Source organism: Equus asinus, chromosome 1, assembly GCF_041296235.1.
Source record: "Equus asinus isolate D_3611 breed Donkey chromosome 1, EquAss-T2T_v2, whole genome shotgun sequence".
Lineage (NCBI taxonomy): Eukaryota > Metazoa > Chordata > Mammalia > Perissodactyla > Equidae > Equus > Equus asinus.
In genome coordinates this window covers 110,176,826-110,199,238 of record NC_091790.1, presented here as the reverse complement: position 1 = coordinate 110,199,238, position 22,413 = coordinate 110,176,826, and the positions used below count along the sequence as shown (strand labels likewise).

The 22,413-nt window shown below is 43.9% G+C and overlaps 1 protein-coding gene across 2 annotated transcripts in view; it reads right to left on the bottom strand.

Annotated features, from left to right (window-relative positions):
- PUS7 (pseudouridine synthase 7) overlaps positions 1–22,413 on the bottom strand; it is a 46,094-nt gene that overhangs the window by 5,560 nt on the left and 18,121 nt on the right. The window contains exons 6-13 of one of the 2 annotated variants that reach the window (XM_070505401.1): positions 21,629–21,646; positions 20,085–20,196; positions 18,358–18,435; positions 8,584–8,712; positions 7,826–7,951; positions 2,945–3,006; positions 2,240–2,400; positions 1,097–1,223 (exon numbers count right to left, since the gene is read on the bottom strand). In XM_070505401.1, the coding sequence (XP_070361502.1) occupies positions 1,097–1,223; positions 2,240–2,400; positions 2,945–3,006; positions 7,826–7,951; positions 8,584–8,712; positions 18,358–18,435; positions 20,085–20,196; positions 21,629–21,646 (813 nt within the window). The remainder of the gene's footprint in view (positions 1–1,096; positions 1,224–2,239; positions 2,401–2,944; positions 3,007–7,825; positions 7,952–8,583; positions 8,713–18,357; positions 18,436–20,084; positions 20,197–21,628; positions 21,647–22,413) is intronic. The other variant, XM_044769724.2, reaches the window with a different exon arrangement.

The window sequence follows — 22,413 nt, the reverse complement described above, 5'->3', positions numbered from 1 at the left end:
TCAGAAGTGCAAGTGGGGGCAGGTTTGGTGGCCTACTAAGCTTGAAAAACTAAGAGGGAATATACATACACCTTTCTGTCTTTTCTGTTCTAACAAGGAATAAAAATCATGGATTTAGGAGTAGAAAGTTAAAAAACATTTACTTCTCGGCTGCACCCTCATTTTTGGGAATGTTTGCTTTAAAAAATCAGATCCTTTTTGGGGTTAGCCCCATGGCCGAGTGGTTAAGTTCGCACGCCCCGCTGCAGGCGGCCCAGTGTTTCGTTGGTTCGAATCCTGGGCGCAGACATGGCACTGCTCATCAAACCACGCTGAGTGAGGCAGCGTCCCACATGCCACAACTAGAAGGACCCACAACGAAGAATATACAACTATGTACCGGGGTGCTTTGGGGGAATAAATAAATAAATAAATAAATAAAATCTTAAAAAAAAATGTTCTATAAAAATCAGATCCTTTTTCCTTACTAAAAAACACTAAAAAAATAGATAGTAGGAACACACATATACATAAATATAACAAATATATTTGTAAAATATATAGTATTAAAAAATACCATTTGGAAAGCTATCACAAATGAATGCATTTAGCTAAGAGAATAAACCAAAAAAACCAGTCTTTATTTAGAGGATGAGATGTGGTGGCACATGGGACATTAAAATACACTGGATATGATCAATACTGGATGAGAAAAAATACTAAATCAGGAAAATAAGTAACTGAAATTTCTGAACAAACGACAAATCTCAGTGTGTCTATTGGGCACCCTGCAGCTGGTCTGCAGCTAGTGGGGGCAGCGGGTGTGCCAGGAGAACACGGACTCTGGAAACAGACAGGCAGGACTCTGAATCCCAGCCTTTCCGCTTTTCAGCCAGCCGGGTGGGTGACTGAACCTCATCTGAAGAACAGAGAGAAAACTTCCCGGTCATCCCGTGAGCTTTAAGCTAGACCAGTCTGTCCCAACTTACAAGGTCCTTCCACTCCAAACATCCCAGACATCGCTCTCTCTTAATCAGCAGCCACGCTGCACAGTAAGCACTCGTGTCAAACAACTGAACCCTAGTTTGGTGGACGACGACGGTATCTGCCTGTTTACCTCCTCTGAGAACCAGGTCCCCTGGCACAGGTTTCAGTCCATACTCTTCTATCCGCTTGCTGACCATGTTATTCCACACATAGCTCTGATAGCTATGAATATACATTAAGCGATTATTTCTCGGTATCTGAGGGGAGGAAAAAATAGACAAGGAAAAAAAACATTCTGAATATTAGAAGTGCCGAACTTTCCAAGACATCTTGCTTGCTTAGTGGTGACCCTAGCAAATCACTCATACCTTAAACCTCTCATTTTCCTAACAGTCTAGAGAAAGAGTGACTGATCTGCAGAAACCAATTTCAGAGGCGGGCGCCCTCAGACGAAGGGCCGCCCCTCAGATGAAGGGCCGCCCCTCAGACGAAGGGCCGCCCCCATGAGCAGAGCTGTGGCGCTCCCCGTTCTGTATCCACAGCGTGGACATTCACACAAATAAAGCAAATGCTATAAATTTTATTCCCTAAGTCAACGACATAGACTTCACTCAAACTCAAGGAATTTACACATCAATTGTGCAGCCGACAGTGCTTTCTCTCCCATAATTCGACGGAAGGAGAAAACCTAAATGACTGAACTGACAACTAATTTCTTGCAGCAAGAATTCTGCTTTTTTTGTCTATCGGGGGAAGAGTAAATAAGATACACGTAATTTAAGAGTTAAACTTTAGTCTATTGCGCATTATACAAATACTAGTTTAGGCTCCACTGGCCAAGATGGTACCCACTCCTGAACCACCAGGAAGAAACCAAATCAGAACGCAATCGCTTAGATGGCCAACTGTGCAGCCCTCTCAGTGAGGCAGGTCACGGTGCTGATGCTGGAGGATGATCAAGAGATGACCTCTTTGATGGACTCTGAATTTCTCAGATAGCAAGATACTGAATTTAAATCACATTTTCATTGTCGATAATGTTTTCCCCATTAACGCTTTTCTCCAGCCCTCAATGTTGGTAATTCCTGCCAACACTGCCCGTACCCACTGGCCACCCCATCAACATTCAGGGTCTGAACAGAACCTCTCAGAGATCACCAAAGCACCTTTATTCACCTTCTCTCTTTCAAAGTTTACTCAAACATTTAAAGACAAAATTTAAAAAGCACTGAACCACCTTGGGTCATTGCCTGACTTCCCAAATTGCACTCACTATGCCGAACGCAGAGACCATATTCTTCATTCCATACTTGGAGAGTCCTCGAAGCAGCTGCCCTTCTACACACCTTCTGACAGGCAGCTTTCGGAGGGCAGCAGCCGGGTCTCTGGTCCTCGCCCACTCCTCCCTGCATTTAACCAAGTAGCCCTTCTCGGCTGCGGGGCAGAAAAAAGCAGTGATCAAACATTTATCCAAGTGACAGATTTCCCTAACTTAAAATGCTTCATTGAAAACACAGAACTAGAAAACGCTCTTTGCAATATAGGTACTCTGAAAAGCTTCTACTACCTGAGGAGAACCATCAGAAAGTGAAAAGATGGCAAATTCAGAAAGTTCACGGAACGAGATGGTTTTGTCAACATGCTACCCTCCCAGGATTCAAAGCCACCTATGGTTCATTATCACAGCTGATTCAACATAAGACAAAACCTGGCCGTCCTTCTTCCTTCTCTTTTAAAGATTTTATTTTTCCTTTTTCTCCCCACAGCCACCCGGTGCACAGTTGTACACCTTGAGTTGTGGGTCCTTCTAGTTGTGGCATGTGGGATGCTGCCTCAGCATGGCCTGATGAGCAGCGCCATGTCCGTGCCCAGGATCCAAACCAGTGAAACCCTGGGCCGCCAAAGCAGAGCGCACGAACTTAACCACTGGGCCACGGGGCCAGCCCCCTATTTTTTTTAACACGAATTTTATTCTCACCTCCAGAACGGGGTTTCAATATCAAATCCATGACTTCAGCCCAGGAATTCTGCAGTATGGCTCTAAGATTAAACAGCATTTATTTTACTTAATTTTGCATTACAGTGAATTTTACATGCCTAAATCTGTGGAGTCAACAAATCATATTAACTTTATATATTTTATTATACTTAACAGTAAGCTGAAAAACTAATATAACGACATAGATTTCAAATGTAAATGCCAAAAAAACCGACGAGAAAGAAGAAAATTAAGATCATAACATGTAAATCAAAGTTAAGTCTTTATGCACCAAAACTTACTGAAACTTCTCAAAAAATTTCTCCCCCATGTTGAATACCTTCTTACCTAGGCAAATAGAATACAATTTATCGTTCTCTCTTATTCTTGCCAAAAGAGAAGTATCTCTATTTTTGCTGATTATTAGTTATATAGACTTCTTAAACAGTGCAGAAGAAAGGTTACCTGTTATCTAACCTCTAAGAAATTAAACACAGTGTTACCACTTTAGAGTGTGTTTTTCAGGACTTTTTTGATGCATCTATAAGTGTACGGAATTTTTCCTTTAACTTTTATTATATTTTCTTTTGCCATACAGAAGTTCTCTTTTGTGTGTCGTACCTAAAATTTCTGTCTAGTCAGATTTCTGGTTTGGAGTCATGTTCAGAAAGGCTTTCCCTACCACATGAATACACATATTCCTTCTACTAATTTTAGTGTTTTTCTAGTTAGGGTTTTTATTTTCCACATCTAAGTCAACCTATATGGGATATCTTTGTGTATTAAATTGTATACAATGTGGTTTGGTATCAATTGATGAGATCATACGGGTGTTTAATCTACTCACGCAATGAATTCCACACACAGGTTTCCTAGGGCGGGCCACCTTCGCGGTCCTGAAGCAAGCCACACTACAGCAGTCTTTAAATGTACTCCTGGTGACCCATCATTCAGCTGGCTAGGCCTTCAGCAACACTCCACAGAGAGCACAGTCCTAGCTCAGGACTAGGCACCAGTCTGCCAGCTATCATGGAAAAAGACTTCTGCGCTCAGAAACCTTTGTTACTCGCCGGCCACTCGATTGTGGAATAGTTTTACTGGACTCAGCTGAGCTCATTCATTCCCATACTGGCTGGGCAGCCTTCCCACTGTCACGGCAGAGCTGAGGAGCTGCAGACACTGCGGCCCCCAAACCCTACAACATTTACTATCAGAAAGTCTGCCACCACCTGGTGAAATACAGTAAAAGTTTCTCAACTACAGGACTTCTCAACACCTTGAAGATGCCACCACCTACGCAAGTTTCAGTGTACTCGGCCACATTAAATATGGATGTATTTGGTTTACAGCAGGCCCACTACATGTAAGACGTTTTCTACTTTTCTACCTTATCTTTTCTTCTTCCACCTTTTTTTAAATTATGTAAACTATCCCTAACAATATTTATCATTTTACCCATTTTCAAGTGTATAGTTTTGTGGCATGAAGTACGTTCACATTGTTGTGTAACCATCAGGACCATCCGCCTCCAGAACTTTTCAATCTTCTGCAACTGAAACTCTGTACACACTCAACAGTGACTCCCGTTTCCCCTCCCCCAGCTCCTGGTAGCCACCATGCTACTTCGTCTATGAATTTGACTACTCTAGCAACCACAAATAAGAGGAATTTGTCCATTTGCAACTGGCTTTTTCCACTTAGCATAAAAGTCTTCAAGATTTATTCATGTTGTAACATTGTCAAAATTTCCTTCCTTTTTAGGGCTGAATGATACTCTGTTGTATCTATGTGCCACATTTTGTTGACCCAGTCATCAGTTCACAGACACTTGGTTGCTTCCACCTTCTGGCTATCGTGAATAATGCTCTTACAAATATGAGTGTATAAATATCTGCCCGGCGCTTGCTTTCACTTCTTTTGAATATACCAAGAAATGGAATTGCTAGATCATATGGTAATTCCATGTGTAATTTTTTGAGGAATCGTCCTATTTTACACAGTAGCTGTGCCATTTTATATTTCTACCAGCAATGCACAGTGGTTCCAATTTCTCCAAATCCTCACCAACACTTAGTTCTTTTGATAACGGCTATGCTAATGGGTATAAAGTAGGATCTCATTGTGGTTTTAGATTTGTATTTCCCTAACGGTTAGTAATGTCGAGCATCTTTTCACGTGCTTAACAGTCATTTGCGTATCTTCTTCTGAGAAAGGTGTATTCAAGTTCTTTGCCCATTTTTTAATTGTTTTTTGTTGTTGTGGAGCTGTAGGAGTTCTTTATGTTTTAGATATTAATCCCTTATCAGATATATCATTTACAAATATTTTCTCATTCTGTGGGTTGTTTTTTCATTCTGTTGATAGTGTCCTTTGTGCACAAATATTTTTAATTTTCATGAAGTCCAACTTACCTGCTTTTTCAACTTGTCGCCTGTGCTTTTGGTGTTATATTTAACAAACCACTGGCAAATCAAACGTTATGAACTCCCCCCAGCCATTTTTTCTTCCAATTTTATGGCTAAGCTCTTAATTTGGGTCTTTGATCCATTTTGAGTTAATTTTTGTGGATTGGTGTAAGGTAAGGGTCCATCTTCATTTTTTTGCATGTCTATATCCAGTTTTCCCAATACTATTTGTTGAAAAGACTGTCCTTTCCCCAATGAATGGTCTTCTCACTCTTGTTGAAAATCATTTGACCATATGTGTGACGATTTATTCCACCTTCTTTCTTTAAACAGCTTTATTAAGGTATAATTTGTACACGATATAATTCACTCATTTAAGTGCACAATTCAATGGCTTTTAGTATACTCACAGGAGTGCGCAGCATCACACTATCAATTGTAGGTCATTTTTATCACCCCAAACAAGAAACATTATAGCCACCAGCAGTCATTCTCTACTACCTCTGCCACAGCCCTAGGCAACAACTAATCAACTTTCTGTCTCTATGGATTTGCCTATTCTGGACATTTCATATAAATGAATCATACCGTATGTTGCCTTTGTGACAGGCTTATTTCACTTAGCACAATGTTTTCAAGGTTTATCCATGTCACATGTGCCAGTACTTCATTCCCTTTAATATAACATTCCATTGTATGGATATACCACATTTTGTTTCACCATTTATCAGTTGATGGACATCTGGGCTGTTTCCATTTTTTTGTCTGCTATGAACATTGGTGTAAATTTTTGTGTGGACATAAGGTTTCCATTCTTCTGAATATATACTTAGGAATGTAATAGCTGGGTCATATGGTAACTCTATAACTAACTTTTTGGGGAACAGTCAGACTATTTTCAAAATGGCTGTACCATTTTACATTTCCCCAAAAGTGCATGAAGGTTCCAATTTCTTCAAATCCTCAACAACACTTGTTACTGTCTTTTTGATTTTAGCCATCATAGTGGGTATGAAGTGGCATGTCACTGTGGTTTTGAATTGCTTTTCTCTAATGATTAATGATTACCTAATGAGGTGGAGCATCTTTTTGTGTGCTTATTGGCCGTCAGTCTACGTTCTTTGGAGAAATGTCTGTTTAGATCCTTCGCCCATTTTGAGATTGGGCTATTTGTCTTTTGTTTTTGATTTGTAAGAGTTCTTTAAATATTCCGGATACCAGCCATCCTTCCATCTTTAAACTATAAACTGAGCGTTTGTTTTTTTCCTTAGGAGGTCCTATGGTGGTAAAAGCGGGCTGCTTTGAAGCTGGGAAATATTCTCACGTTGTGGAATTGTTGGTCTGGAATTGTGAATGGACTGTAAACTGACTGTAGATTTAGGGGACGCTATGCAATTTTTGTTCCTGGATAAAACTGATCTCATTTTCATTAGCTATTCTATATTATCTTTGGAGTGGAAAATTTACAGGATGTTCTTCTGCCAAATTAATTACAAATTCAAAGGCTGATACAGCCTTCCCTTAATTATTCTGTCCATGATACAATTAGCATCTTCACTGTCTTTATCAATGTCCTCTGACCGTTAGCAAGACTGAAAATATTATGTTTTATTATCTAACCACAGTGATTATTAGTTACTGTAGTTTTCTTCTTGGCAGAATTTTTTTCTTTGGTTGGTATGCTTTAATTTTAAAACATTACTTTCCATTTACTGAGCACTGACTATATTCTAGGCATAGGAACAGCTGCTGCATAACCATCGTCCCGCTTCATTTTCCCCATCCTGTGAGGTTGGCATCATCATCTCCCTTTCCCAGGTGAGCAATCTGAGGCTCAGAACTGCAGCCTGACTTCACTGCCTGAGCTTCTAACTTCTAGGACACCGCCTCAAAGAGGGAGACGAAATAATACATCCTAGACTTTCATCATCTTGTGCTTTTAAAAACGCACGTACAAATGCAACTTCACGGAGTCAGCTGCTAAAACCAGGGACTGGAAGTCTAGAAAACTGCTCTATTCCCGGGAGTACAGCTGACCAAGGGAGCTCGGCAGAGCTCCCAGAGCCTGGAGTTCACCACTGCCAACACGAAGGGTCTGAAACACAAGGAGGAACATGAACTCAACAGTCTCTCAGTTCACCTCCAATCCGTAACTTCCACAATTCTAACTCCCACGTGAATAATTACTTTAAAAGAAAATAAAAACACAGCCCCTGGATGGGCTACCAGGGGCGGGAGGAAAAACCTTCAGGTTATATCTTTTTGGACTGATTTTTTTTTTACCTTGTGCATGTGTTATCTTAGAACAGAAATCAGGAGGCGGCTGTGGATCAGCTGGTCACCCAAAGATGAGACGCACTGGTTCATCTGGCCCAGACGCAAGAAAATTTAGAAATAACTAGAAACACCAACAAAAATCCCTGCTTCTTTTTTATGAGTGCTCTCTCAGATCAAAGTTAAGAGACTAAACACAAACCTTCCGACTTGATACGTGGGCACGGCCGTCGTCCCAAATCTTTGCATTCCATAGTAGTTAATGAAGCCGATCTCCTTCAGAGAGTTCATGGCCTGCTGGACTTGGGCGTCAGTTCCGGTTATGTTTCTGCAGGGGCCCAAATTACCCAGAGAAAAAGTCCTCAGTCAAACATTCGGGGATGTGCATCATCTGCTGAGAACGGCTTGGCTTCCCTGCCTCACCCTGTCCCCTGCAGCTTCCTCTTTACCTCCTAAGGATTTTTAAATTGTGGTAAAATATACATAACTAAATTTACCATGTGGGCCAGTTTTAAGTACACAATACAGTGGCATTAAGTACGCTCACAATGTTGTGCAACCTTCATCACTATCTACTTCCAGAACGTCTTCCTCTTGCAAAACTGAAACTCTGCACCCACTAAATGCTAACTCTCCAAGCCCCAGCCCCCCGGGGAACCGCCGTTCTGCTTTCTGTGTCCTTGCATTTGCCTGTTCCAGGTACCACGCGTCAGTGGAATCACAGGCTCTTTGTCTTTCAACACAGTATTTGACAGAGACGGCTTCCTCCAAAGGTGGTGCCAAGGGCGGGGGGTAGAGACACACAGCACAGTTTGTTCTCCCAGCCCCATGGGCCCGCCCCACTCTCCCTTGCTACCGTGCCTGGTGGTGCCAGCTCACCTGGATTAACACCTGTTCCCAACAGGCCCGAGGTGACCTGGCAAGGCCCTCCAGTCTGCATTCCCGACTGCAGTGCTTTACCTGAGAACGACGGTGAACTGATTGCCTTGAAGCTCCCCCAGCTTCAGAGGGTTTTTCTGATAGCTGAAATTCCCCAGCTTGAAGTTCATTAAGCACTTGTTCAAGTGGGCGAGTCTCTGTGCAGTTATTCTAAAAGACATAAAATAAAAAGACAGCCGAGATCATGAATACTGCCTGACTGCAACCATCCAGGACACTTCACTACAGAAGACGGCAGCCTGAAACAAGACTACGCCCAGCTAGGACAACGGGGAAGAGAGGCACCAGGGCAGATGGGCTGGGCATGCGTTCCCTTTCTCTCCGGATCTTTCCTCCAGCGTAACAATACCTGTCCCTCTCAGAATAATGTAACCTGAGCCACTTTATATTTTTTCTTTTTCTTTTTTTTCTTTGCTGAGGAAGATTGGCCCTGAGCTAACTTCTAGGCCAAGCTTCCTCTATTTTGTATGTGGGTCGCCACCACAACATGGCTGGGGAAGAGCAGTGTAGGTCTGTGCCCAGGAACAAACCTGGGCCACCGAAGTGGAGCACACTGAACTTAACCACCAGGCCAGGCGCCAGCCCCCACTTTTATATTCTTAAAGCCTCATATTATTTAAATACTGATGAGTAACAGAACAACAATATCTGTGGAATTTTCTACTGTCTGTGAGGGGCGAGGGGTGAGAAAGGGGAGAAGGGCAGAGAGAAATCCCACACGACAGTCAAGACTGTTATTAAGCATTTAAAAGATGTTATTAAGTATGACTCATATTTTCATCTATCAGAAAAACATTGTAATCTCACTACAGAAAACTTGGAAACATGCAGAAAAGTACAGAGAAAAGAAAAACAATTTAGTTTCATCACCTGAAAAAAAACTGTTAACATCTAACCTTGAATTTCCTTCCATTCTTTTCTCCCTGAACACATTAGATAAAGATATGCAGATGGTCAGACCCTGCCACAAATCTGTACCTTACTGTGACCATTTAAATGGTATCATAAAATCTTCAAAGAAATTCCTTAACTTCTTTAATAATAATATATGTAGAAAACCAATACAGCCCTGAAAAGTCTCTGTCCCCTCTCTAGCCCCCAGTGCCTCTCCCCACTGGTGGCCAGCGTTCACAGTTCTTGCATGTCCATCCAGAAACGCTTCTGTATATGTACACATATGTGTACTGCCTCCTCCCCTTTTTGGATGTTTTTGGTGAGCTTTTAGTATCTATGTTATATATACAGAAAAGCACAAAAATCCTAAGCGATCTGCTTAATGAATGTTCACCAAGTGACTATAACCATGTATTGGCACCCAGATCCTCCTCCATTCTGCTATATTTTAAATTGCTCAGCATCTTGCTTTCGTCACTTAAAAATGCCTATCAGAGATCTGTGTTATGCATGCAGTAACTTTCAGGCTGCCTCACTGGGCAGCCTCGCAGGGCGCTGCTGCACTGCACGGACATCCAGCCCTGGATCTGACCAGCCCCTCTGATGGACGTTCAGAGGGTGGCCTATCTTCTGCCTTTACAAACAATTCTACAGCCAACATCCTCATACCTACTTCTTTGTGCATCAAAATAGGTGTTTGTTTGGGATAAAGCTCTAGAAGTGGAAGGCGTGGATTTTAATTTTTAACTCCTATTACCCTCCAAAAAGGTTATACCGATTTACGCTCACACCATTAATATGTCAGCACCCACTGCCTCACGCCTGTGCCTCTCACATGGCAGACTAGAAACCTTTTTGAGCTCTGCCAGTCTGATAAGTTACTGCATGCATAACACAGATCTCTGATAGGCATTTTAAATGGTATTTTATTTTGGTTTTATTTGCATGCTTCTTATTGTGGGTGAGGTTAAACATTTCTTCATACATCGACTGTGAATTGCCTGTTCATCCTATTACCTATTTTTCTGTTTCATTGCTAACTGATTGCTAATATTGTCTTCATATATTATGGAAATCTACCCTTTACTATATAGTTTGCAAATATTCTCTCCGATTCTGTGAATTTAATTTATAATATTTTACACTTTAGATTTCCCAACTTTATGTTAAAAAAAAATCAGAACTGGAGAAAACTGGCAACACCATAATGAGCAACCTTGTATCTTTCACCTAGTTTTACCAACGGCTAACATGTTCCCAGACTTACTCTCTCTCTCGATACATGAACACCCACACGTCACACACACGCACGTAGAATCTACACGTTTACTGGACCCTCTGAGAGTTGGCTGTGGACATGGGGACCTTTCCCCTAGAGACTGTGTGCGCCTCCTAACAACAAGCAGAGTCTCCTGCCTCACCAGTGGTCACATGCAGGCAGCCTCACGTGAGTCCAACACCAATACGCAGTCCACAGCCAACCCCACCCCAGCACCCCAATAACAGCGGTTAGATTTTCCTTCAGCTCCCCAAATCCAAGATCTAACGAAGGACCACGCACTGAAGTTTGAGGTCTATTTAATCTCCACTGAGCTGACATCTGGACCTGTCCAGCCTTTTGTTTTGTGTTGACACCTGACTTTTAGAAGCCGGCCTGGCTGCTTTACACAATGCCCTTCCACCTGGATCTCTCTGTGCCTCGTAATCAGACTCAGGTACTTTTCCGTAGGAAGGTGACTGAGGTGTGGCCTTCTCAGTGTATCCCAGCCAAAGGCAACGAATGAGTCAACGTCCCCATCACTGATGGTGATAAATGTGATCACTGGGTTAAGAGGGCATTCCCTCCAGGTTTTCCACTGTAAGGGTACCTTTCTCTCCCCTTGTTTTTCATTTGTAATCTGTGGGGTGGTATTTTTAAAACTGTGTGACTATCCTGTTCCCCCCCAGTCTTTCCTCCAACTGTTGAGGTACCAAGGGTAATTGTTGCTGGAAGAAAATATTACTGTGTTGCCTGTGAAAGAGTGCTTCTCTCTATCTACCACTCCTCCTGGATTAGTTGGCATTCCTCTCCTAAATAAGGACTATACAGTAAAATTTTAGTTAAACTCATGATTTCTTTTTTAAATGGCTCTGGGACTTAAGTCATCCTTAGAAAGGGTGTCCCTCGTCAGAGATTATTTTTTTAAAAGGTATCTCAAGAGTAAGCAGAGTGCTTTTACAGCTTGGGTTTTTCTCCAGTGGAAAGAATACTTGGAATGTGGTTTCCTTTAGGCTCAGAGCAGCGCTGTGCTTTCCATGTGTCTCATGCGGAGCAGGGTGGGGCCCTGTGCACTAATACACTCATCTTCACTGCAAGTCTGTTACTAGTTTACACTGGTTGTGGCAAAAAATACAGCACCCTGGACACTGTCTTTCCAGGGACTCGACTGAGTCAAATTGCCTGAACTGCTCTATTTCGTAATCTGCTTTAATATATACTGAGGCTAATCCCCATATATTTGTTACTTTTTCCAGAATTTTCATGGCTAGTTTTGCATCTTAACTTTCCCACATTAACTTGATGATCAGCTTGATTAATTAAAAAGAAGACTCTACTGGCATTTTCATTAGTATCAGCATAAATGTATACATTTATTCAATTAGAAAAGGCATTTCTATGTACCCAAGAACACATTACATTATTCAGTTATTCAAGTCTCCTACCTCTCTTACTAGCATTTAGAAGTCTTCTTCACAGAGATCTTATATTTTTAAAACTTCTTTGTTTTTAGGTATCTTCTCTTTTTACCTTTTCCTGTGTGAAAGACTTCTTTCTTTCATGATGATTTCTAACTGGCTATTGTCTGCATATTCATTTTTGTACGTCAATCTTTCTTATCTAACTTTCAGTCAACTCGTTCAGTAGAAACAAACACATCATTGACAAAAATTGCAATTTCGCCACCTCCCTTCTAGTTTTTACACCACTTATTTCTTAATTTTGTCTGTCTGCATTATAGCATATTCCAAACAATGATAAACAGCCGTCATATGTGGTCATCTTTATTTATTTTGTTCCTGGCCTAAATGAACTGTGTCCAGTATTTCCCCATTAAATAAGACACTGGCTTTTCATTTGAAATTTTCATATTTTGTCATGTTAAAATATTTTTATATTTTGTTATGAGAATATTCATCTCTCTCTACTTTAGTAAAGAGGTTTTTTTTCTTTAAATTGGAAATAATCTAATACAGTCAAAATAATCCATTGGGGCCGGCCCTGTGGCCAAGTGGTTAAGTTCGAGCGCTCTGCTGCAGGCGGCCCAGTGTTTCATTGGTTCAGATCCTGGGCGCGGACATGGCACCGCTCATCGAGTCATGCTGAGGTGGCGTCCCACATGCCACAACTAGAAGGACCCACAACTAAAAATACACAACTATGTACCGGGGGGCTTTGGGACAAAAAAAAAGGAAAAATAAAATCTTTTAAAAAAACAAAAATAAAAAAATAACCAACATAATTAAATTAGGTATCTTAAAAAAAAAATAATCCACCAATTGGAATTTACTTATTTATTTAACCATTCATTTTATTTAAGATTCTCCAATTTGGGTCACGGGGTTGCTTACAATTTTTTAAAATTATAAATAATGCCACATAGTACAGCACCATGCATGAGGAAACAGTTTTAGTTTTTTCTGAATTTGGATTTTCTCTGCAAAGCCATCTCCTCTGAGAACTCCTACAACAAAGGTGTCTGTGCTCCCCTTTGCTGGAGGACACACCTCCCTCTTCAGAACCCCAGACTCTCGGTGCTTCGGCGCTGGTCCCTGCCCTCATCCCGCTGGCCCTGCTCTCAGAAGCCATGCTCCAGCTCTGCCTGCGAGTACAGGAGTCGGCAGGCGCGGGACATGGACTGGGCACTGGGCCTGTGTGAAAGGCCGCCTTCTGCCCCCGAGTGCCTGGCCTGTAGACCCAAAGAAGCCACCATGGCAGCAGCCCCATGGGTGTGCCCTGCTCTGCAGCCTCTGACGTCCCGACATGACGTGCGGAGTTACTGAGGAAAGTGGATCCTACTCCTTGGTTACAAATATTGTTATTGAGTTAAACACACTGTTTAAAAGTCACCTATATAGGTGGCTGGCCTGGTGGTGCAGCAGTTAAGTTTGCACATTCTGCTTTGGGGGCCCAGGGTTTGATGGTTCGGATCCCTGGTGCGGACCTATGCACTGTTTGTCAAGCCATGCCATAGTGGCATCCCAAATATAAAGTAGAGAAAGATGGGCACGTATGCCAGCTCAGGGCCAGTCTTCCTCAGCAAAAAGAGGAGGATTGGCAGCATATGTTAGCTCAGGGCTAATCTTCCTCAAAAAAAAAAAAAAAAAATTCACCTATATAGCCCCAGCTTGCCATTTCCTCTCCCAGAATTCTTGTTTCTTTGCTGAAAACTCCCCACGCTCCCTGAAGACACTCCATCAGTCCCTTGATGCATTATCAGTCAGCTTGCCTATTTCCTGGTCCAGGAGGTGCAGAAGGAGCCTGACCAAATTTCTTGAGTAAAAAAATGTCACTCCCCAATATAAAATGTAGGAAGCTAGCCAGAGAAGGTGGGAAATGGGCGAAGCTCATACTCCATCACCCTCCCTCCCGCCCCCAGTCCTGTCCAACCCGAGGACCACACAGGCGTGAAGCAGGTCTGGTCCAGCCCCGGGCCGGTGGCTCAGAGGCAGCAGGTGCAGGAGAAAAAGGGCACCAAGTCCTCGACCTCAGACACCTGGGCACAATGGTGCAACCACAGGGCATAAATTAACGCAGGAATTATGTTCCAAAGAATCCAGAAAGCAGAGGATCAGGGGGACAGAAAGGGGAACGAGAGCAGAACTCCTCTTTGTCGGCAACTCCTGCTGTAGAAATGGACGGAATATTTAAGAGTCACGGGGGGAAAAGGAATCAGACAGGCAACTTGGCAGCTCCAGAGGGAAATTCTGGAGACTGCTCCCTGACGGCCAGGGAAGTGTGTGGCAGCTCTTTTTCTTTTAACTGAGATAAAATTAACATGAAGTTTATCACTTTAACCACTAGAAAGTCTACACTTCAGTGGTTTTAGTGCATTCCCAACGCTGTGCAACAGTCGGCACTACCTAATTCCAGAACATTCCCAGGATCCCCAAAGCAGCCCGGTATCGAGCAGCCCCACTCGCCCCCTACAGCCCCTGTCAACCGCTGACCCACCACCTGTGTCTACAGATGTCCCCGTTTCGGAGACTTCGTGTGAAGAGAACACACGGCCCTCTGTGACTGACTTCCAGCCTTAGCGTGGCCTTTCTGAGGCCATCCACGCTGCAGGAGCACCAGTACTTCATTCCTTTTCATGGCTGAATCATGTTCTACTGCCGATTCCTGAACACACAACTGACACGTGTTCCTGAATGCCACCGGCACAGCGGAGAGCAAGAGCGATACTCAGCTCCTGTTGGTGCGGGCACTCCCCAAGAACAGACGGAATGGAGTTGACAATATCTTCACAGTATCCTTCACAGTTTTAATTCTGACGATCCTGGATCAAGCTCTTTGATTGTAAATTCAGAGCACGTTCTGTGAATAACTCGGGAGTACCAAAATCTCACTTTTAAACCTAAGGAGCCAACCAAACCAGCTCGCTGCACAAAAAGCCTTTATTAACAAAGCCAGGGAAATCCTGGCCTGGGCTCAGAAAGCAGACTGGCGGGAAGAGGCAGGAAAAGAAACAAACCATTCTGAATGGGGCTGTTCCTGCCTGAGAGCCTGCTGCATTCCCAGGTGACTTTGGAGCGTTCCCTGAAGCTGACAAGAAACGCTGCTTATGCCTAGGATTGATCATCAGCAATAATTAAAACCCTGGGGGGGGGGGGGGGCAGAGCGGGTTTATCCTATTCACCAGTTCTCATGGGAAAGGTCAATCTGTCCGGCCCCTCAGATCCATTAAGCAAACCAGGGGTGTCGCCTGCATCCGCGAGATAAATGCTATGTGCCTTCCAACGGCCAGCATTAGGCGTTCTTACTAAGCCAACAGGAAAAGGATGGAGGCAGCAGAGGTCTGCGAAGACAGGGCAGCCCCGTGATCAAGTAGGACATCTGGTGGCTGACCAAGAAGAGGAATAAATATCTTCACTCTTCAAATAGTCAGATTTCACATCATATAATACAATAGAAAATAATGAGGGGCTGGCCCGGTGGCACAGCGGTTAAGTTCCCACATTCTGCTTCGGCGGCCCAGGGTTCACTGGTTCAGATCCTGCGTGCGGACATGGCACCACTTGGCAAGCCATGCTGTGGTAGGTGTCCCACATATAAAGTCTAGGAAGATGAGCACGGATGTTAGCTCAGGGCCAGTCTTCCTCAGCAAAAAGAGGAGGACTGCCAGCAGTTAGCTCAGGGTTAATCTTCCTCAAAAAAAAAAGAAAGAAAGAAAGAAAATAATGATATGCCATTTTTTGACCCTCAAATTAGCAAATGATTTTTTTAAAAAATCATAACACACGTTAGGGAGAATTCCAGGGATGGAGAATAAAGGTGATAAATTGGTACCACCTTTCTACAGGGTCAGTGGGCTTTGCCATGAAAAACCTAATACCTAGAATTTCACATTCCTTCTGTTTTTCTTTTTTTTTTTTGCAGATTAGCCCTGAGCTAACATCTGCTGCCAATCCTCCTCTTGTGCTGAGGAAGACTGGCCCTGAGCTAATATCCATGCCCATCTTCCCTAACTTTATATGTGGGATGCCTACCACAGCATGGCTTGACAAGAGGTACACAGGTCCGCACCCGGGATCTGAAATGGTGAATCCCGGGCCACCGAAGCGGAATGTGCGCACTTAACCACAGTGCCATTGGGCCGGCCCCCCCAACTTATTTTTAATTTCGTTGGAAACATTCACAGAGCCAGCTAGAAAGCACAGGACTTGACGACACTGACAGCTTAGACACCAAAGAGAAGACGAGAACCTTCTGTGTCCCATACCCACAGAGGTTGGGAAAGTCTGCACCCTCAGCCACTGTCACACCCCTATTCTGGCCAGCCTGCTGGCCCACCACCCAAAGAAGCTGTTTCGAATCTTCACGCTCTTCAGGGTCCCTTCCCCTCCTGCGCCCTTCACTCTCAGCAGATGACTCCACGTTCCATGCGTCCCAGGAAGAAAAACAGAAGAGGGCGCCACATAGGAACACCATCACCTTCAGGTGTCTCCTCCCGCCCTCTTTCAAACACATAACGTCTGCACTCACTAGTCAGGTCACGGAGAGAAGATGTTCTCAGTCTGCTTTTACTGCTACATCACGCACTGTCCCACGGTCAAGGAAGAAAAGGACTGGAAAATTCATCAGGGTGCAACCAGCGGCTCAATCCCAACATTATTTCCAGTGAATCAGAAAAGTGATGGGCAAGAAGCCAGATTGTAGGGAATTGTGGGATAAAGAGGAGATGCCACTTCAAATTCTTTAAGAAAAGATAGGGAAATTACAACTAAATATCTGTATTTATTTTAAGTGGGGACAGCAAGCACAGATGACTTTATTTTTAATTACAGTACAATTAACATACGGTAAACTGTACATATTCAAAATGTACAAGTTTTAACACGTGAACTAGCCCGTGAAACCACCACCACACTAAAGATAATAAACACAGGCACCTCCTCCAAAAGTTTCTCCCTCCCACCACTCTCTACCTCAGTGGGCGCACTAAGACGAAGGCCTGAGTTTGTCTGACTTCGCCTAGCTGTGAATTCATCCCTTCCCTTTCACCTTCACGGAACTGATGGGTTCAGACCCATGTTCTCCTTCCCAGAATATGGCAACAGCCCCAGCTCTGGTTTCATCCAGTGTGCACCACCCACACTCCCTGATGCTGCCCTGTGTAGATGACGGCCACCCAGGCTCCTCGACATGACCCACAGGGTCCTGCAGGGTCTGGATCCTGCCTACCCCTCAAGCCTTACTTCTTGCCACACTCCCACAGAACCAAGGGCCCTGCCAGGCATCAAGTGAGCCATGCTCCCCGATTCCTCTCCAGTGTCTTTTCATGAGCTGTTTTCTTGGTTTGGAACAAACAACCCCGGACCCTCCCCAGGCCCAGGAAACTCCAAGTCACCTTCCAGAACCTACATCAGTGGTTCTCAACCAGGGGCGATTTTGCCCTTCAAGGGGCGTGTGGCAATGTCTGGAGACATTTTTGTCTGTCACAACTTGGGGGCGGGGGGAAGTGCTACTGACATCTAGTGAGTAGTGACCAGGGCTTCAGCCGAATGTCCTACAGTGCACAGGACGGCCCCACAACACAGAACTACCCACCCAAAACGCCAACAGCAAAGAGGCTGAGAAGCCCTCACCCAGACGGAAACCCGAGCACCCTGTTTTCCGTGAAGCCTTCCCTGGCCTGCCCCCACGATGAGCCTACGCTGTGCTGTCAGGTCTACCCCGACACTCCGAATACGCCTCTACCCTAGCATTTATCTCACTGCATGGTGAGTTCCGACTCACTTGTCTGTCTTCTCCATTAGATTGTAACTGCTTCAAAAGCAGAGACCATCTTTTTCATCTGAATATCTCCAGTGCGTAACAAAAGAGCTCTTCACTGTTTTGTCATTAAATTTTAAGTAACTTATATTTAATAATGAATAAACAAAAGAGAGACAAGAGAGAAAGCAATTCTTCTCTTGGCTCCACCACAAAAATCCTTTAAAAATTACACAAATAATGCCTGTTTGCTGGGAAGACACTAGGAAATACAGATAAGCAAGAAGAAAAACACAAATAGAAACATAATTTTTTGAATTGCCAGTGGCATCTAAAGATGGAAGAGGTAAACCCACGAAGCAAACCGCGAACTCTGAGAGGCGGCGAGGATTCTGCAGCGCGAGACCCCGTCTGCGCCCCCCACTTACTTGAGAACAGCGATCTCCTGGACAGTGATGGCCCTTTTATCTTTGGTTCCCATGTAGGAGAAAATGTTTGGCTTGACTCTGGTAAGACAAAAACAGAACCAACTGAAGTCACATACCATTCAGAAATCATATTTCTCATGATTTAAGATTAAAAATAAAGATACTTAAACAACCGAATGAGAGAAACTTTATTTAAAAATGTACCCAGGAAAACACACATTAGTATGCAAGCTAAGAAAGGAGATGCTGCCTGAACAACGTCCTCCTCAGAAGGGCTTCACTCAGCACGTCTGTGGCTACTAGTGAACAGCATCCTGCTCAAAGGCCTGGCCAGCCAGTGACCAAAAGGGAAATAATGCGCTTCCTATCGGTCACATGCACTTCATCACACTGCGTAACTGCGAAGGTGAAGGAAAACTCATCTTAGACAGATAACGTACCCCTTTGAAAATTTCCTATCTTCAATTTTAAAAGTTACTAATAATGTGAATTTTCCACAGATACAGGCTATTTCTTTGCATAAAAAGCCAAATGCTAAACAGGGATCTGAACAGCCTTGATATGAAGACAGACGGAAGCTGGTTAACTAAGAAGTATTTCATAAAAGTTGCTCCACGTGAATGGGAGAAAAGCAGGACGGATTTCCTCCATTCTGAGCAACGGCCAACTCCAGACCTCAGAGGAGTCCCTCCCCAGCTGTCTGTGCTCCTGTCAGGAAAGGTTTATTCTCCAACTCAGGTGCAGGCAGGGCAGTGCCGACTCTCCCAGCGAGCCAGCAAGTAGAGTAAAACAGAACGTTACTTAATAGGATCCTGTGCCCCATCGGCTGAACTGTGTTCCCCCCAAATTCCTCTGTGGACGCCCCGACCCCCAGTACCTCAGAATGTGCCTGCTGGAGATGGGGCCTTTAAAGAGGTGACTGAGTTAAAATGAGGTCATTAGGGTGGGCCCCTTCCAATCGGACTGGTGACCTAAATAAGAGAGAATGCGGACACAGCGAGACTCCAGGGGCACACACGCACAGAGGACAGGCCGCGGGAGGACACGGAGAGAAGGTGGCCATGTGCAAGCCAAGAAAGGGCCTCTGAAGAAACCAAACTTGCCCACCTGATCTCGCACTTCCAGCCTCCAGAACCGTGAGAAAACGAACTTCTGTTACTTAAGCCGCCCAGTCTGTGGTATCTTGTTACAGCAGCCCTAGCAAACGAGCACACTGCGTGCCGTGTTGAAACTGGGTCAAATATATGTTAAAAAGCAAATTTCCACTGCATGCAGATTTGCTGTGGCGCCAGTGCTCATTTCTGAAAGAGAAATTCTCTGGCACCTGGCCCATCCTCAGAGCCCCCGTCTCTGCTGTAACTGCGTTCCTAGAACAAACCTGACCGGGTTTGGGTTTTCGGTCCAGTCAATCTCCAGGAATTATGAGCTCACAGTTTACTACAGCAAACCTCTGCGACGACATCAAAGTGCAGGCTTTCAGGGAAGAAGCCAGACGGACTCGTAACTCTCAACTATGTAAACTACTTATTTAGAGAATTTTCATCTTGAATCCTGGCAATATGCAAGGGGGTTAAAAAAATCGAATTCACCTTTTGTCTAAGAAAATTCTAACTGGGAGGCACAGGTGCTATCTGCTTGCCTCTTCTACTCCTTCTTCACCAGCAGAGAAAGAGGAAAATAAGTTTCCGCGTTTTGATTTTGCATAGGCACAAGAACAAGGTACTAACCTTAAATATTTGGACAGAACATTAATAGCATCCATCGTGTCTTTGTTTTCCTTGTACAGTACAAAGTGGCAGTAACTTCCCCTAGATTTTGGCCAAGAATGTTTTCTTGGATCTTAAAAACAAAAAAATTAAACATTATATATACCATAATACAAGTCATCTGAGTTTTTTCTTATGAAAACCTACAAGCTCACTTTTTGCTAGAGAACCTCTGAGTGAGGAATCGAATCTGGTCTGATAAGAAATACAGGTTAAGTGGTTAGAGCTGTGTGGACTACAGGCCCGTCCATACTTCAAATCAAAAGCTGAAATGCAGGTGATCTGACAAACGACTAAGACTAACCAGCAATCCCCACACAGAGAAACACAGAGGGTCCACCACAACCCAGTGGCGTTACTTTAGGCGCGTCCAACAGGTGGGCTGATGGCTAGAGGGAAACAGCAGTCACGTGGGAATCCACCGGCCCTGCCTCGTGTCCCCGTCAGGCATCCGTGCGCACCAGCTGGATGCCTCCGCGGGAGGGGGCGACGCTGGTGATGAGCTGCCTCAGCGACACTTTGAGAATTTCCAAAGGCCACTTTCATCACAAAGGTGCAGCCAGTACCAGATGCTTTACAGACATCTACCCGACAGAGAAAGCAGCTGGCATTCGAGACCTGACTGTCATTCTTGGGGAAAAGGAAACTGGAAAAGTTAAGCCGGGTTAAATGTTAACTTCCGAGCTGTTACTTCCATCGCTCAACTTGTGGCAAACTGACAAATATTTCAAGACTTTGGAGAAGCTGGTTTTTAAAATTGTTCTTTTAAATGAACATTTTAATTATGCTATAATCTAGAAACATATATTTAAAAAATATTAAGATTTAGATTTAAGTGGCCTGAAAAGGTGTTTTGAAAAAAAATCAAACATTTTGACAAAAAATAAGCCACAACTGCACTTGACAGACGCTGCCCAGGGATACCCGTGACTCTTGTAGGACACAGCTGCAGCGGCTACTTGTTATCGCATCCACTCGATTTCTGGAACTCCACGAAAGAAAGGCTGTGAAAAAATATGTCATACGAACCCTAGAAAAGAGTCTTCTTCTCAAAATGTTCCTTTGGCCCTACAATAATCCCTCTGCATGAACTCATGAATCCTTCATCATCGGAGATAGAAGAAACTTCCCATCCTCAAGCTACCTGGACACCCAGCTTGGTCAAGGTGTCCCTACAGCTTGACGCACTGATTTAAGCTACAATGGAAAACAGACAAGTCGAGAAACCACCCGGGAAACGGCCACAGCGTGCACGCTTAGCGAATCGCTTTCCTTCCTGATAAACGTGAACGGGAGTCTTTTCCGTCTTGGAGAGAAAAGCACTACAAGTACTTCTCTGGCTCCTTCTGAATTCCTCACAACTCATCCTCAGGAAACGGAACAGGAATATTATCTCTGGTTTCCTCCCAGCTCACCAGAGTTAAGCAACACCGTCTGCACTCAGCACTCGTGACAAAAATCATTGGCATTTCATTCGATCTGCATGAGACGCCAACCGCTCTTACCTGCTGCAGTGCTGACCTCTGTCCAAATGCACAGCATAAAGAGCACAAGAGAGCAACGTTTAATTACAGTAACAGTAAAGTGCTTTCGAGGGGAACATGCAAATGGTGGCATGGCGAGTTTTTGCCGGGGGCTTCCACAGCGCCTGGCAGACTCGTGGTGGGTGCACAGCCATGGAGACACGGACAGTGGAATGTCGCAGAGGCGAACGGAGACTAGGAAAAAGACTCACCTACAGGCACAGCCTCCCTGTCCCATCCCTGCCCAGCAGCTCGTCAGTGCACCCTCAAAGCTGCACCCTGTGTCCCCAGGGCATGGAGCGAAAGGTTCAGACCGGATGCAAAATGCTCCCTTATCCAGATATTTGTTTTCTTAAATATGGGAGGACACATACCAAAATGCTATTTGTGATTATCTTTTGGTGGTGAGATTGCAAGTAATGACTGTTTTACTTTGTGCTTTTCTGTGTTTTACGAGTTTCCTGCACTGAGTTATAAAGACTTTTTATTTGAAAAAAGGTGAAAAATTATTAGGAAAAACAGTTCTCAAACTGATAGACTAAAAGAGATTTAAGAGACTTATCCATTGAACGCAATCTTCTGGCCTTGCCTGTACCATCATGTGAACAAGGCACTGTACGTAAAAGACACTCCGGGAAAGTGAGTATGCACTGGGCATTAGAAAGAAATTAGGACTGATTCTGTTGGATGTGCTAATAGTTTCAGGTTTTAGTCTTTATCTGTCAGACACATACTCAAGTATTTACGAGTAAAATGAAGTGCTACAT